The following is a 14,811-nucleotide window of genomic DNA, read 5'->3' on the forward strand; positions in this document are numbered from 1 at the left end:
CGCTGTTCGGCGGACGACTCTCGCGACTCAATTCGTTCCTCTGAGTCGTCCCGCTCGACAGCCACGGTGCAGCGCAACAACAGCTACAAGCTGAGCGTGGCGGCGCTGGCGGCCGTGGAGATGGATCTGGCGGACGAGCAGCCGCCCCCGCCCCCGCCCGCGCCTGCGCCCGCTGCGGCGGACGGCGGTGGCAGCGTGGTGGCTATCACCACGGGCGGGCCGCGAGAGGTGGAGCCAGCGCGGGTCATGCGCTTCAGGCGACAGCGCGGCCCGCGGCTCTTTATCGATCCCGACATTTTTAAACAGTCGGCCAAGGACCGCGCTAAGGTGGACGTGCCACGGTCGCTGCAACTGTCGCGTCAGGGCGACAGTTGCGATACGGACATTTGGTGAGGTGCTCCTAGCACAGTCCATGAACTAAACCGCTGCGAACACACTGCCACGTCAGAAGGCCGAGTAAATGTACGTGTCTTGGCGGACGCGGCGCCTTTAGAGGCGAACTAGGCAGTCGGCCGGAGCGATTGCCACGATCAAAATACGCCCACGTTGTGCCAACGTTTTTCTGTGATAGATTAACTCGTGACAATCTCATGTGCCAGATACGAACAAGCCAACGTTATCGTACAATATCAAGAGCCAGATATCAACTAAACGCATCCGTCCGTTTTGTATACTTTTTTTTACTTGTGCGGGCATTCCGCTTTTTTGTACATGCTTGTTTTATATCTGCTTGCTTTTATAGACTAGACTGCACCTAGTTGTAGCTGCATTCCAGTCACGCTTCGTGTGCTGTTTCGTCCCGGCGTGACGCCTCGTGTTGTGCTTACTGCCTCATTCCAAGTGATCAGGGAATGCGGCCTCCGTCGCCACCCGCTCATTTCGAACGGCTCCAGCCGCGCTCGCCTCACCTGACCGCATGCTCATCGGCGCCCGGCGGTCCGCTCCGCGCTGGTCTCCCACCGCCACTGTTCCTGAGCCGCGCCCCTCCACCGGGTGCGCTCTGTGTCTCACGTCTTTACCTCAAATACACGTGGTTTCGTCTGTGCTCGGAGTTTGCCTGTCAGCACCGACGGTGCCCGCTTGAGCTTGTGTGTGGCGCTGCGCACTGCGGCGCGTCTGCCACACTGCACCCTGTTCACAGTCCCGGCGGCACTGCCTGCATGGTCCGTGTGCCTTGTGCATGCCCCTGCCCCTACCTCCCGGCTCCCGGCACCCGGCCCGGACAGCCGGCCGGACGGACCGATCTTACTCGACTGGACTTGTGTGATGTGGCTGTGACCTAGCGCATTCGTGTGCACTTGCTTCCCGTGCTAATCTTTCGCAACTATCCGCTTTATTATGTACATTGCATGCTGTGCATATGCTAACATAGCCGCTGGTGTTGGTCAAATGCTGAAAGTGTTTGTGCTGAGAACAGACGATGACTTTGAATTGTGACCATCGACGTTGCTTCTAATCAATTAACATGTTCTCTATGTGGCCCCTCGGTCACATTTTCTGCTATTTACGTCTTTGGTTTCAATATATTTCAATATTCAACATTCTGCGCACGTCTAGGTGCCCCTATTTGCGATTTGATCGTCTGTTGCTACCTGTTTCTCTCTGGCCTGTCTGTCTGTTTTCTCTGGCTGCGACTAGCGACTCTGACGCCGGTCCGTCCGTGTCTGTCTGTCCGCAGAGAGCCGGGCTCCGCGCGGACGCTCCCTCTCCCCACACTCCTCCCAGACGGCTCCCCGGCCGGCGCCGCGGCCTCCACCGCCCCGCACCGGCTCCCTGGACCGTGCCGTGGCTGCCCGCTACGGCAGCACGTCAGCAGCCGTCTACGCCAGTCTGCGAGCGGCTGGCGGCGGTCGGCCAAGCCCGCCGCCGAGCCCCCTGCCCAGCCCGCCTCCGGACCCGCGCCGTCCAGGGGCCCGACAGGAGACCGGGCATCCCAGTGGCGAGGGGACGCCTCAGCAGCAGCAGCAGCGGCAACCACAGCAGCAGCAGCAGCAACAGCAACAGCAACAACAGCAGCGGCAGCAACAGCAACAACCACAGAAACGTCAGCAGCAGCAGGAGACGAGAAAGCTCGCCAGTCCAGTCCGTCAGGAGCCAGAGCTCGGGAGGGGAGAGCGGCGGCCACTGCCTGGGCACCATGCCGTCGACGGCGGCCGCTCGAGCCCCCGGCGCCGCTCGCTGTCCCCGGCGGACCCGGCCGTCGCTCGGAGGTCCGTCTCTCCTCCGGGACGGGCCCGATCGGCGAGCACCGGTCCGCGGCTGTCGTGGAGCGGCTCACCGCCGGCCCTGCAGCACCAGCTGCCGGCCAACCTGCGCTCGCCAACACTGGGACAGCCGCTGCTGCGGTCCCAGCCGGCAGTGGTCACACAGCCGCCGGCGCAGCTACAGCTGTATCAGTACCAACAGCAACAGCAGCGTCTTCAGCAGCAGCAGCAGCAGCAGCAGCAGTATCAACAACAACAGCAGTATCAGCAGCAACAACAGCAGCTGTATCAACAGCGCATGGCCCAGCAGCAGCAACAGCTACAGCGACAGCAGCAGCAGCAGCAGCAGCAGCAACTGTATCAGCAGCAGCGCCAACACCTGCTCCAGCAACAGCAGAGACTGGAGCAGCACCAGCCGTCTCCACAGAGGCGGACGCCCGAGGCGACAACCGGCGCTCTCCAGCAGGACGTCCCTCGGCACACACTGCCGGCGCCGACGGCCCACTCCACGCCTCAGCCTGGCGTCGGAGGCCGGCGCGTGCCAGCATTGGATGAATCCACTACCGACAGCAGCCAGTCATCCGGTGACGGTCCCTGTCCAGTGGAACCCGCCGCCGCGCCGCCGGCCGCGCGCGTCAGAAAACCGACGCCGGCCGCCGGCGCTGTGGCCACGCCGCCGCCAGCTCAGTTGTCTTCCGCGGCCCAGTCAGTAGCCAGGGCTCGACAGGGGTCGGCCGCTGCCGCCGCTGACGGGAAGGCCAAGTCGCGACTGCCGCGCGCCTTTTCACCGTTCAGTTTTGGCCGCGCCAGTCTGCGATCCAAAAGTCCATCAGCAGCCAGAGAGAAGGAACTGCGACGGATGGCGAACCAGAGTGGTTCGGAGGCCGATGACGAGCCCAAGACTGACGAACAGAAACTCAAGAGGCTAAAAAAGAAGTGGCTGTGGGCGCTGCCGATGAAGCGGAGAGAGAAGAAGAAGGCGAAAGATGAAACTGCCGATGATTCAGATGATGAGGGAGGCTTCCGCAGTGGCCAAGGCTCCAGTTTCGTGCGCTACGAGAGCCCCGATTCTGTGTCGTCGGGAGTATCGTCACGTGCTTCCACCCCGCTCACGGACGCGTCGCTTTCCTCGTCCTATTACGAGATGGAGCAGTATTTTCCGGCGCTCAACACCAGTCAGGGCAGCGCGGCGGGAATCAGCTCGATATCGGCGCAGTCGGACGACAGTGGCGCCGCACCGCGGGCTCGGGGCGAAACAGGTGGCCAGCTGACGGCGCCACGGCCTCCCGATTTCTCAAACAGCTTCCTCGAGTACAGCCCTCCGGACGGCGGTACAGCGGCGGCGGCGGCGGTACCATTCCAGTCTGCCATGTACGCCACGCCGCCGCCGCGTGCCAACCTGGTTCCCAAGCCGCCGCGCGTCGCCGGGGCCAGTGCGGCGCCGCTGCGCGCTCCCGTCACGGACGCCATCTACGGCACGCGCACGGTGTTCGCCCGGCCGCAGCCTCTGGCGTCGGGCGGCGCTCGTGCCCCAGCTCCTCCGTCCGTGGTGCGTACCGGTCCGGCGGCGGCGGCGGCTCGCTCCCGGCGCAGCTGGTCAGGCGCGCCTCCGGGACCGTCCGGCGGCAGCGGCGGCCAGCGCGCCAGCTGGGCCGGCCGCGCCTCGGGTCCTCCAGCTCCCAGTCCGCTGGCGCCGCTCACCCGGCCCACATCGCTCACAGAGTTCAAACAGCTGATCGCGCGTCAGGGCACCTCCTCGCCGGCGACTGGCGCGACGCCGCGACTGTCGGCGGCGGACCGGCTGCGGCCGGCGGCGGCGGACGCCACGCCGAGCCGCTCGCCGGCCGGGGTGGCACAGTCCCCGCTGGACGCTCGCAACTCGGCACGCGCCGTGCTCTTCCAGAATCGGTTTGGCAGCCGACGCTGTCGAACGCCGCGTACAAACGTCATCGCCACGACGATTCCGGAGAGCGAGGAGGAGCCTCTGCCGCCGGCTCGCCGTCAGCTCTTCGCCGGCGAGTCGGGGGAGTCTGGCTCGTCGGGTTCGTCGCCCGAGACGGCCCTGCGAATGAGCCCCTCGTCTCCGCCGCCTCCCTACTCTGCCAGCGGCTTCAAACCAGTCGGCGACGCTCGGCCACGCCGCTCCAGCAGCCTGGGTGAGGGCGACACGGTGCAGCGGCCGACGCCGCTGGCCACCTCGACCCCTGGCGGCGAGCGGCACAAGTTCCAGTGCAGGAGCCTGCCGCGGGGTCCGCTGGCAGCAACGTTTAGCTGTCGTTTGGGCGGCGAGCGGCCATCGTACCTCCGTTCCCAGTCGCTGACGGCTGTCATTGGGGACGGCTCGCGCGACGAGGGCGCCCCGCGGCGCTCCCCGGTCGGCAGAGTGGAGACTGCTCTGTGAGGAGTCTGGTGCACACAGACTGCTCTGGTCCTCGCAGACTGCTCTGTGAGGAGTCTGGTGCACACAGACTGCTCCGGTCCTCACAGACTGCTCTGTGAGGTGTCCGGTGCCGCCGACAGACGGGAGCTCGGCGCCACTGTCTCGCCCCTCGTCCTCGCCGAGGAGCGGTGAACAGTGCAGTGTCACCAGCAGAGGACCTCGGGAGTGGCGGGATCTCATCAGCCTACCATGACTGCCTCTCCCGGGAGACCTCGAGTCCCATATGAGTCCCAGGATGACCTCGAGTCCCATGAGTCCCAGGATGACCTCGAGTCCCATGAGTCCCAGGATGACCTCGAGTTCCATGAGACTGGAATCCCCACTGGGCAGCTGCCAGCACCCATCTGTCGATAGTGATATTTGTCATGGTTTTAATTCACTACTCGTTCCTTAGTTTTCATGCATATAGCTTCAGTCAGTTCCTGCAAACAGAAACTGGTGAAATGGTGGCGACATTTGTGAATCTATTGTGTGTTTTGTATTTTTGTACACTGTTTTAAGCGTGTATTTATATCGGGAATCCGTGAGCGTGGATTGTGAGAGCAGCAGCAGCTTACAAAACTAGTCGAAGTTAAACTCATTGTGTAAGTGTGGTAGGCGGATGTCTGGTGACATAAATGACTGAGTGTATGTTTGGATTGTTTTCACGGACGAGGGATTTCGGCGCTGCTCTACTGCAAACAACGTTAAAGTTCGGTGAACGGGCGCCCTCTGGCTCTCACACGCCCGCCCCCGTATGTACACTAGCGCCCTCTAGCAGACTGGCTCTCGCAATGCTCTCACAACACCTAACTGTGAAAGTCGAGGAAGATACAGTCATCAAATATCGATGTCGAGGAACACGTCCAATAGAATTCTTAAGAGGAAATAATTGAAACTCTTTAGCTACTTCCGATCAGTTACTTGCTAGCTTGTAGCTTTATTCGGCCGGGAGGCTGGCTTTTATCATGCGATTAATAGGTATTGGTAATTTTTTCACGGAAAATTTCACACTAGCCGGACCTATTCGCTTTCTAATTACGTGCGCCCCGACAGAGGGGGAAGAGGGCGGCGGGTACGCCCCCCACCCCATCGTCGTTACAAAACGTAGCGAGTGCGACTGACGCCTGATTTTAATGTCTCAGATCAACTCCGTGACCTCTGACGTCAGGTCAACTTCGCCAAAATGGTCGCAGAGCTGCGATTTTGGCACCATCGTGTTTTGCATGTTTCGTCGCGTCTAACAGCGTACCTTTTGTTTGGGTGAGTTATTACGGAGCGAGCGTAGTCTTTCTTAGATTAAAGGAAATTTCTCAGTACCTGTATTCAAGGTCTGTTCTCTGAAGTTTCTTGCTCTTTGTTTTGAAAATTTTACTGTTTCACTGCGGATAAGCATTAACAAAGTTTCGTAAAATAAGCTACAGTCAATTGTAAGTTCCACTGAATCGAAGTTTTTGTGATTTTCGACAAACTCTACAGAGTATATTGGAACAGCATATTGTTTAACGGCGTCAATAACCACATTTTCGATAAGGCTTAAGTAATTTTTATCTTCCAACAGCGATTCGATAAACATCCATAATCCAGGTCCTTTTTCCTTTTCGGTGATATTTATATGCATTGTGACTATACTATGATCTTATCGATAGCCTGCCTGGATGGTACTGGTAATGAGCTGTGCAGCCTTATGTTCGCTGATAAAAAACATCCAGTCGGTCAGGGTAGCGGAGGCTAGCCAACGAGGCTGGCCGTCGTTAGGGACCGTTTTTTACCCCCTCCTTCCATAAATTCGAGACGTTATCAAGCACCCCGTTGTTTAACCTCAAATTTGACCTTGAAGGTCAAAAGTAAGGTCATGGTCAAGGAGTCTGCCCACGGTGACGAGCTATCATGTATGACCACTTTTGGTCCTCTTGCGCCCATAATTCGGGACGTTATTGGGTACCCCGTCTTTTGACCTCAAATTTGACCCTGAAACCTTAAAAATGTGTTTTATGTCCATTTTTGGAATCAACGTGCCCTACTTGACCTGATAACGTGTTTTCAGCGAATTCTGAATCCGACGCTGAATCCGTCGCTGAATACGTCGCTATAGGTAGTGTACCTATCTTCACGCACGTTTGGACAAGGGTGTTCAAACACAATGACCAGCGGTCATGAAAAGTAGGTAAACATTAATCAGAACACAGCCTTAACCCGCGCCTGGTGGGGTCTGTTTATAACTGGTGGTGGTGGGGGGGGGGGGGGCTATTTTTGCCTCCCTCGTATCTCCGACACTGCTGGACGCTTTGGCAAAATTCAAACGGTGTTCGAAAGCCCTGTCAAATTTGTCGAGAAAAATCCAATTTCATTGACCTTAGGGTCACTGATGACGTCACAGGTCAGGTCAAAGATAAAATGTTTCGTCGGTCACGGGTCTTTTAGCCCTCGCCGGCCGGGGGGTGTGGGGGTGCCGCCGCCCCCACGTGGCATACCTGACCTTTGTAACAAGCCGGATCTTTTGACACCAACTGCATTTTCGGGTCAGGTTAGGTCTCTGACTTATGACGTCATAAGTGAACCTCTGCACGGTCTTCAGATGTCGCAACTTCGCAACGCCCTCACTGCCAGAGGAGCTTTCAAAGGGAAATGAAACTTGCAGGATCTAGTATCCATTACGAGTCTCACAACTTGTATATCTCGGATTTTTAATAAACGTCATATGAGGTCAGGTCATTTTCGTGACCTCACCCCTAAAGGTAAGTCAACGGAGAAAAATAAAAACTGCTATTCTGGCGCCGGGAACGATCTCCAACTATCTCAAGCACACAGAATCGTGATTTGATGCACTCCTTGCAAGGTTAGATGCGTCATTTTTGCAATGTTGACCTTGCGTGACGTCATTTATGACGTCATCAAGGGCATATTAGTTTTTCGTCAATAACTCCCGATCAAATTGAGCTAGCGAGTCGGGAAAGCCACCAGTGGACTCAGGAAGACCTGCCGAATCGAATGATATGCGACATGACCTCTTCCGACCAATTTCGTGACTTGGGGGCGCTGACCTGACCTTGACCTGAGGTTAACATTCTAAGTTGACCTGACCCAAACAAAAAGTATATCATTCGACGCGCCTGAGCGAGGCGAACACGATGCTACCAAAATCGGCGCTCTGCGGCTGTTTTTGGCGAAGTTATTCACCAAAAAACTGAACCGTACCTTGGGGCACTTGACCTGACCTCAGAGGTCACCGGTTAACCTAGGACCTTAAAATCGGGTTCCAATCTCTGCGTTTCGTAACGGCGCACACGCTCGTTTTTTCCGCGACGCGTTAGCTCCACCAGGGGCGAAACGGCGAGGGGGGTCGTACCCGCCCCTCCCCCCCTCGGCCGGCGCGTATGAAAACCAATAGGTCCGGCGAGGGCTAGGGAGTGCGCTATAACATCGAGTACCTAAAACGCATTTTATCGAAAATCAGCGATAGGGCGTTAGTTGCCTAATACATATGTTGCTATTAGACTGTGTGATGCATGTTTTATGGCCATTTTTTTCATTTCAAACTCAATGGTGTTAGTTATAAGACCATCAGGAACGGTTTAGGGGAGAGTGGGGATAACTGGGACGCGGGTGAAGTGGGACACCTTCAATATCTTAGTGACCGATTGGACAAACAATTTTGTTTTTGCATATTTTCTCATGAATTTAGTCGAAGCACGTCACATCCACGCGGTTTCCTTTTCCGGTTGCCTGTCTCTGAGATATTGGGTTAGGGTCTAAAATGTGATTTTTTGGCATTTTACTCTAATTCAATTTGCCGCTTATTCAGCGATGTGAAATGTTCAGGCCGTTCACCTTTGGATATCAGTTAGGTCATCTTAATTATGCAGAAACATTTTTTATGTACCTATCTGTTATACTTTTTGTGTGGGAGAGCAGCTGAAATAAAAATGACGACTTGGGGAGGACTGGGACAACGTGCCTTAACCCTGTCCTAGTTCTCCCGCATGCAAATGCATCGGAAAATTTTCCAATATACTCAGTGCTGTCAGTGTAATTCAAAAAAGATAATCGAGGTGATTTATTTAAGTGTCAATTTTAAAAACTCCTTCGTGATACTGATGGGTCATCAAATTTTAATTGTATTCCATTTAAATCACATTTCTCGACCAGTCCCAGTTCTCCCCATCATCTGTCCCACTTCTCCTGGACGTGTCCCAGTTCACCCCACTGTCAACCTTTCCTAAAATTTAAATTTTAGAAGTAACACGTGAACAAACACGCATAAAAACAGTAAAGAATGAAGTAGAAATAAACTGTTTACCAGTAAATGCAATAAATTTATTTAAATATTAAATATTCTATTTTTTGCGATTTTTCAAAGTTGACGTCAAAATAATGGCCCACTTCTCCCCAGTCTCCCCTACCTATGTAAGTCACTTCCTGGTGGAGGTCAAGTCAATGTCAGGTCAAAAAAGGTCAAATTTCCAAATTGATATTTTTGTTTAAAATGGATATTGATTCGTTGCAGCTCGTCACGGCGAGTCTTTTGATGATCTTTGTTTGGCGCTAGGTACGTGGTCTAGAATTGCTAAAAATTGAGTTTGAAAATCCTACGTCATCAATAAGCATTACAATTTTTTTGCTATAACTTGGCCAAAAAAGAGGTATCGATCTGAAATTTGGTATGTGAATAGAATACGGTATAAAGGGCTATCACATAGGTACATTCCGTTTTTTTAACGAAATGTTTTGGATTTTCTGGTAATAATATTTTTAAAAAATCGATTTTTCGGGGTCAAAATTCACAAAAATCAAAATTCCGAGACAGCAGTTTTCTAGCCCTGGTAATTCTACATCTTTTATGTTCTAAACGTTTTTCTGTATTTTCAAAGCTATAGGCCTGACAGCTCTTCCCGCGAAACTTTTTTTTTGGTCGAAAACGGCAGAACATGACGTTACTCTGACGTTATTTGCGGCCAAACTATCAAAGCCTTTGGGAAAATTTTTGGTCACAATGTGTCACAATGTGTCCGCGGGACATAGGCGGCGGAACGGGGAGGGCAACGGGGCACCGTGCCCCTCTTTGATTTTGGCATTTTAACATTAGCCCTATGAGCTTTGCATGAAAAGAATGGGACCAAAAGTTGCCCCCCCCCCTTAATTGAAGATGTTCCGCCGCTAGTATATCGAAAAGTATGGAGGGGGGCAAAAAATAGCCCCCACCAGGGCGCGGGTTGAACATCCGGATCCGAGCCATTTTGAACAAAGAGCCAGCTGAAGCTGATGCATCAAAATGGAGCACGAGCATGTGCTGAACCATTGGAGACACGTGCTTATGGTATGATGAAAGGGAATGATCCACATTGCTCTCTCCCGGTCGTCCACACTTGTGCCTGGCTATTCGTTATCGTTTGACATCCGTATGCAGTTCAATCACACGTTCTCTGTGCTGCGGTGACAGGCCTACTGACGTCATCTGTCCAGTGGTGGGCGGTGTTTGGAGACGAATGGCAGCGAGTCAGGTGTGCCGACCACAGGCCACACGTGGCGCCCAAACCGACACCCGACACCGAGCGATGGATGGCATATCGTGCAGAGCTAGCCCCGCCCCGCCTCATGCATCGAGCCTCATCACAAACCGCACCGCATCACAGCTCCGTGTAGGATAGGTTCTTACTTATAACCTATAGGGTAGCCTGGGGCAAGACGCCCCAGATAATTTATTTTGCTACATAAATTTTGTCCCACATCACCTAGAAGGCCAAATTTGTGCTCAATGCGTTCTTTGGACATTTTGCTTTAAATTGCACCCCTCAAATTCATTCACTTATGATCGGACTCCAAGCTAGGAAGTGATTTGTGAAGCAACTGCAAATGGGGCATTTTGCCCCAACCCCAGGGCAAAACGCCCCACGGCCTGGGGCAAGTAATACTTTAGATTAAAGATTAGCATGGTAGTTGGCTAAATCTTATGTGAGAGGTCCGTTAGACCTCTGGAGGCACGGCACTGAAGTTAACACATTCCATCCTGTCAGGTGTTCAGCTATGACACTATTGTATTGCAGGTTTTTCTCCTGCCTCATAAGACCAAATAATAAATCATTGCAATGCAAATGTTTACAAAATACTTCCATTGCCATCCAGTTGCTGAGAAAAATACACATAAAGGCATAGAAACTTACTGCTCGCCAGCTACCGAACATTAGAAAGTGGGTAGCCCGAACAACACATGAGGTAAAACGCCCCATGCGGCTTTTTGCCCCGCGACCTACTGGGGCGTTTTACCCCATCACGTAGTTCGTTCAGAGAACAACGCCTTGCACTCCAGCAAGACATAATTTAACAGGAACCAACCCGGCATGATAAGCGTTAGACAATAGTTGTTCAAAATACATAAAAGTCGTTAACCTGATGTGGACCATAAAAGAACGCCATGATGCATAATCTGACAACAAAACATAAAAATCACCCAAAAAACACATTTTTGGCTATATCTCCCGAAAGAGTCATCACAACTTCTTTCCAGTCTGCTCATATAATGATCATATAGTGCACGTTTTATAGAAGAGAGGATGTTTCCCCAGAACTCTGCCAGTTCCGAGAAACATCGGTGAGGCGTTTTACCTCGGCGGGGCGACTTGCCCCGGTCTACCCTACCTAAATGTAGGTAGGTACTAGGTATATCCTAATTCCGTACAATGCTTTATAGTTATGAACTGCGTACGAATTACGTAAATGATGGCGTTATGCTTCGATTACTTATACGAACTCGGCGCGTTTTGTGAAGGCATCAAGAGTTTAACGTGCGAGTACAACATTTCAGATAGGTATGCTTATGACATTTTCAATTAGGTACGACGAAGCGAGCGGCCAGCTTATAATAAAAATATCGTCCTTTCGCGATCTGGACGCGACTCCTACACGAGCGCGCCTGCAATAGAACCCAAATGTCGTGATACATGGGCGACATTTTTTATATACCTATCGAGCGAGCGACCATAGTCTTCCTCAGGTATTAGCAAAACAAAGTTTTGGGTAGGTACCTATGAGCAGCCGGCCGTCTGGCTGTGATCGCATGCTTCTGAGAAACTTACATGTACACATTGTACAGTGCAGTGGCCAAACCAGGTACTCTCGCTTACTAAGATATCTATGTACCTACATAGAAAGATTTGCTATGAGATATTCTAAAATTACCCAGGCCATTCCTTAATGAGGTCATCGCTAAGGTCACTGAAGGTCACTAAAACTAAAATGATTACGATTTTTTCGATTTTGACAGTTTTTTCTTCATATAGGTAGAGGCGCCTAAGTCAGGAACGAGTAGAGCTACAAAGCCACAAGAGTTAATTCGATAGCTCTTTGACCCTCGCCCTGGCAGGGCATTTTTCATAACACGGCCTGGCAGGGGGGTCGATGCGACCCCCGCTCGCGAATGGCTCCTATGGCACCTAGACACACCAAATTTGGTAGGTAGGTGGGCCCGCTAGAGTTCTCGCCCCTGTGCAAATAAGATTGCTCTAGGTCAATATTTAGGGGGTTTTGGGGGGTATGAATGTAAAAATTTCGCTTAAAACAGGTCAAACATTTTTCGCTTTTAACTTTTCATCTAATTAAGATAGAGCAGAAAGAAAAGCACTAGTGAACTCAGCACGTCAAGGCGCGTCGAATGATATAATTTTTTGCTTGCTTAAGTGTACTTAAAAAGTTAAGCACATCTTAAGTACAACTTAAATCTTAACCCGCGCCGGGCTGGTGCTCCGCGACTTCCGCGCCGGGCCGTGTAGACGGGGGTGTCTGAACACCCCCCGTCTAACTCGGCTCCTGTGCCACGTAGCGACACGCGGCAAGCGGTATTCGAAAGAGCGTCAAAAATAATAACGGAAACACTTCGCTCATTATTTGGGTCAGGTCAAAGGTCAGGTCGCCAGAGGTCATCAAAGGTCAAATGTAGGCCATTTCAACAATTTTGGAAACTGCCGCAACGGCTAACTCGGGAACCAATAGAGCTACAGCGCCACGGAAAAGCGCATTCGATAGCCCTTTTACAGATCTTTCTGATCAATGTTCTCAGATTCAGGGCTGCGGAGTCGGAGTCGGAGTCGGAGTCGGGGTCGATCGGAGTCGACAGTTGTGACCGGAGTCGGAGTCGGAGTCGGAGTCGATTTTAGAAACCCGAGCCGGAGTCGGAGTCGGAGTCGGAGTCACCGAAAATCTGTCGACTCCGCAGCCCTGCTAGGTCTGCGGAGTCGGAGTCGGGAGTTGGAGTCGGTCGGAGTCGACAATTCTGCCCGGAGTCGGAGTCGGAGCTGGTTTTTGAAAGCCGGAGTCGGAGTCGGAGTCGGAGTCGCCGAAAATCCATCGACTCCGCAGCCCTGCAGTCAGATTTGACCTCAGGTCAACGGTTTAGCCTCCAGAGAGCAAAAACTGTAAAAATAGCCGTTTTCACCAACAAAAATAACAGTTTTTCGGTAATAACTTTTCATTCAAGCAAGCCACGACATTACTTTTGCCAGCATCGTGTTCCTCTCGTCGAGACGCGTCGAATCAACTATTCGCTGACCTTGAAAGGTCATTTGGAAAATTTGACCTCAGGTCAAGGTCATGACCTGCCGGAAAGGGTCAGGTTGCATATCAGTCGATCGAGCTAAATACATCTGACGTGTTTTCATCGCTCTAGCACGTCTCTATCAAAAGTTATTGCCAAAAAACTGCTGGTGACCGTTCTTGACCTGAGATGACCTCAGGGGCACACAGAGGGGTCACAGGTGCATTTTTCCGATTCAGTGTGTCATGTTTACCTATGAACCGATGTTTGAGAGGGTTTTGAACACCATTCGTCCACAAGAGGCGCATTTCAATTTTTTCCCATTGATCGAGTCGTTGGATGTAAGCAATGGTATGTTTGAGCATCGTTAGTAATAGGTATTATTGTGATGAAAAATGACCTTATACTCATGATATAATATGATTAAGTTGAATTGAAATAAGGCAAAAAAAAATCATTTATATATTTCGACTTGCGTCGTCTTCGGAATGTCTTCGGAACATTCCGAAGACGACGCAAGTCGAAATATACCTATCAATGACTTTTTTTGGTCTTATTTCAATTCAACTTAATCATACCATCATCATACCATACCATCATATGTATTATATCATGAGCATAAGGTCATTTTCATCACAATAATTTTACCATTGACTTATAATGGAGAGGTCGCAAAATTGACCTGACCTTAGGTCACTGATATCAAAATTCCGAGAGATACATTTTGTACATACCTACTGTTACTTTTATCAATCGCTGAAAGTTTCAAGGCGATCGTTCAGCCACTGTAGCTCTGACGAGGATTGAAACTTTTTCTGAAGTGAGGTCACTTGACGTGATCTGGTGACCTGACCTTGAAAGCCCTGGGTCTGAAATTTTCACAACATGTGCGGAAAAGATGCATGAACAGGTGTGCCAAAAACGCGTTTTTGTGATATCTGCGAAAAACCGCATGGTGAGGGGGGTGTTCAAACACCCCCCTGGCCCGGCGCGGGTTAACCCGCGCGGGGCTGGGGGGTAAATTTTACCCCACCTCGCGAATTTTTGCAATATCTCAAAAACGGTGGCGCGCAGCGCCGCCAAACTTTCAGTACCTTTTCTTACATCAATTTGACACGTTCCCTGAAAATTTGAGCGAAATCCGTCGGAAATTTTTTTGAGAAATTCACGTTTTAGTGACGTCATGTTCGCCATTTTCGCCTCAAAAACGGCAAAAGTTCAAACGCCGCTAACATCTTCATTTTCAAAGGAATCAAGACGTAACAAAAAAAGGTTATACGTAATTCTACTTTTTCTATCAAATGGCTATCTCGGTTTTTTGAACATTTTGGATTTTGCCCCAATTTTTTTTCTTCAAAAAATTGACTTTTTTGGGAAAATAATTATAAAATCCAAACTTTTGAGTGTATCGAAAAAACGGAATATATGTCAGAGAAGTGGTCTATGTGCACCTACATACCAATTTTTAGAGGAATTGGTTCAAAAATGTGGGAGTTATTCAAACCTTTATGACGTCACGACACACAAAAATTTTGAAAAAAAATGATTTTTTTTTGGAAGTTCTAGACCTCGTACGGAAACAAAAATAGCACCATTCGATTCGCCGTGAACAACTGCATCAGATAGACACCTTTTTAGGCCTTAACAACCAACTTCAAAAT

At 51.4% G+C, this 14,811-nt stretch overlaps 1 protein-coding gene across 2 annotated transcripts in view; it reads left to right on the forward strand.

Moving 5' to 3' along the window:
• Positions 1-5,274, forward strand: part of LOC122368801 (serine/arginine repetitive matrix protein 2-like) — a 71,855-nt gene extending 66,581 nt beyond the window's left edge. The window contains exons 9-10 of one of the 2 annotated variants that reach the window (XM_043343049.1): positions 1,679-4,613; positions 4,663-5,274. In XM_043343049.1, the coding sequence (XP_043198984.1) occupies positions 1,679-4,605 (2,927 nt within the window). In that variant the 3' untranslated portion in view covers positions 4,606-4,613; positions 4,663-5,274. Of the gene's footprint in view, positions 1-1,678 lie in introns of both variants that reach the window. The other variant, XM_043343047.1, reaches the window with a different exon arrangement.
• The last annotated feature ends 9,537 nt before the right edge of the window (positions 5,275-14,811 follow it).

This window comes from Amphibalanus amphitrite, unplaced genomic scaffold (genome assembly GCF_019059575.1).
Source record: "Amphibalanus amphitrite isolate SeventyFive unplaced genomic scaffold, NRLGWU_Aamphi_draft 000976F_arrow, whole genome shotgun sequence".
Classification (NCBI taxonomy): domain Eukaryota; kingdom Metazoa; phylum Arthropoda; class Thecostraca; order Balanomorpha; family Balanidae; genus Amphibalanus; species Amphibalanus amphitrite.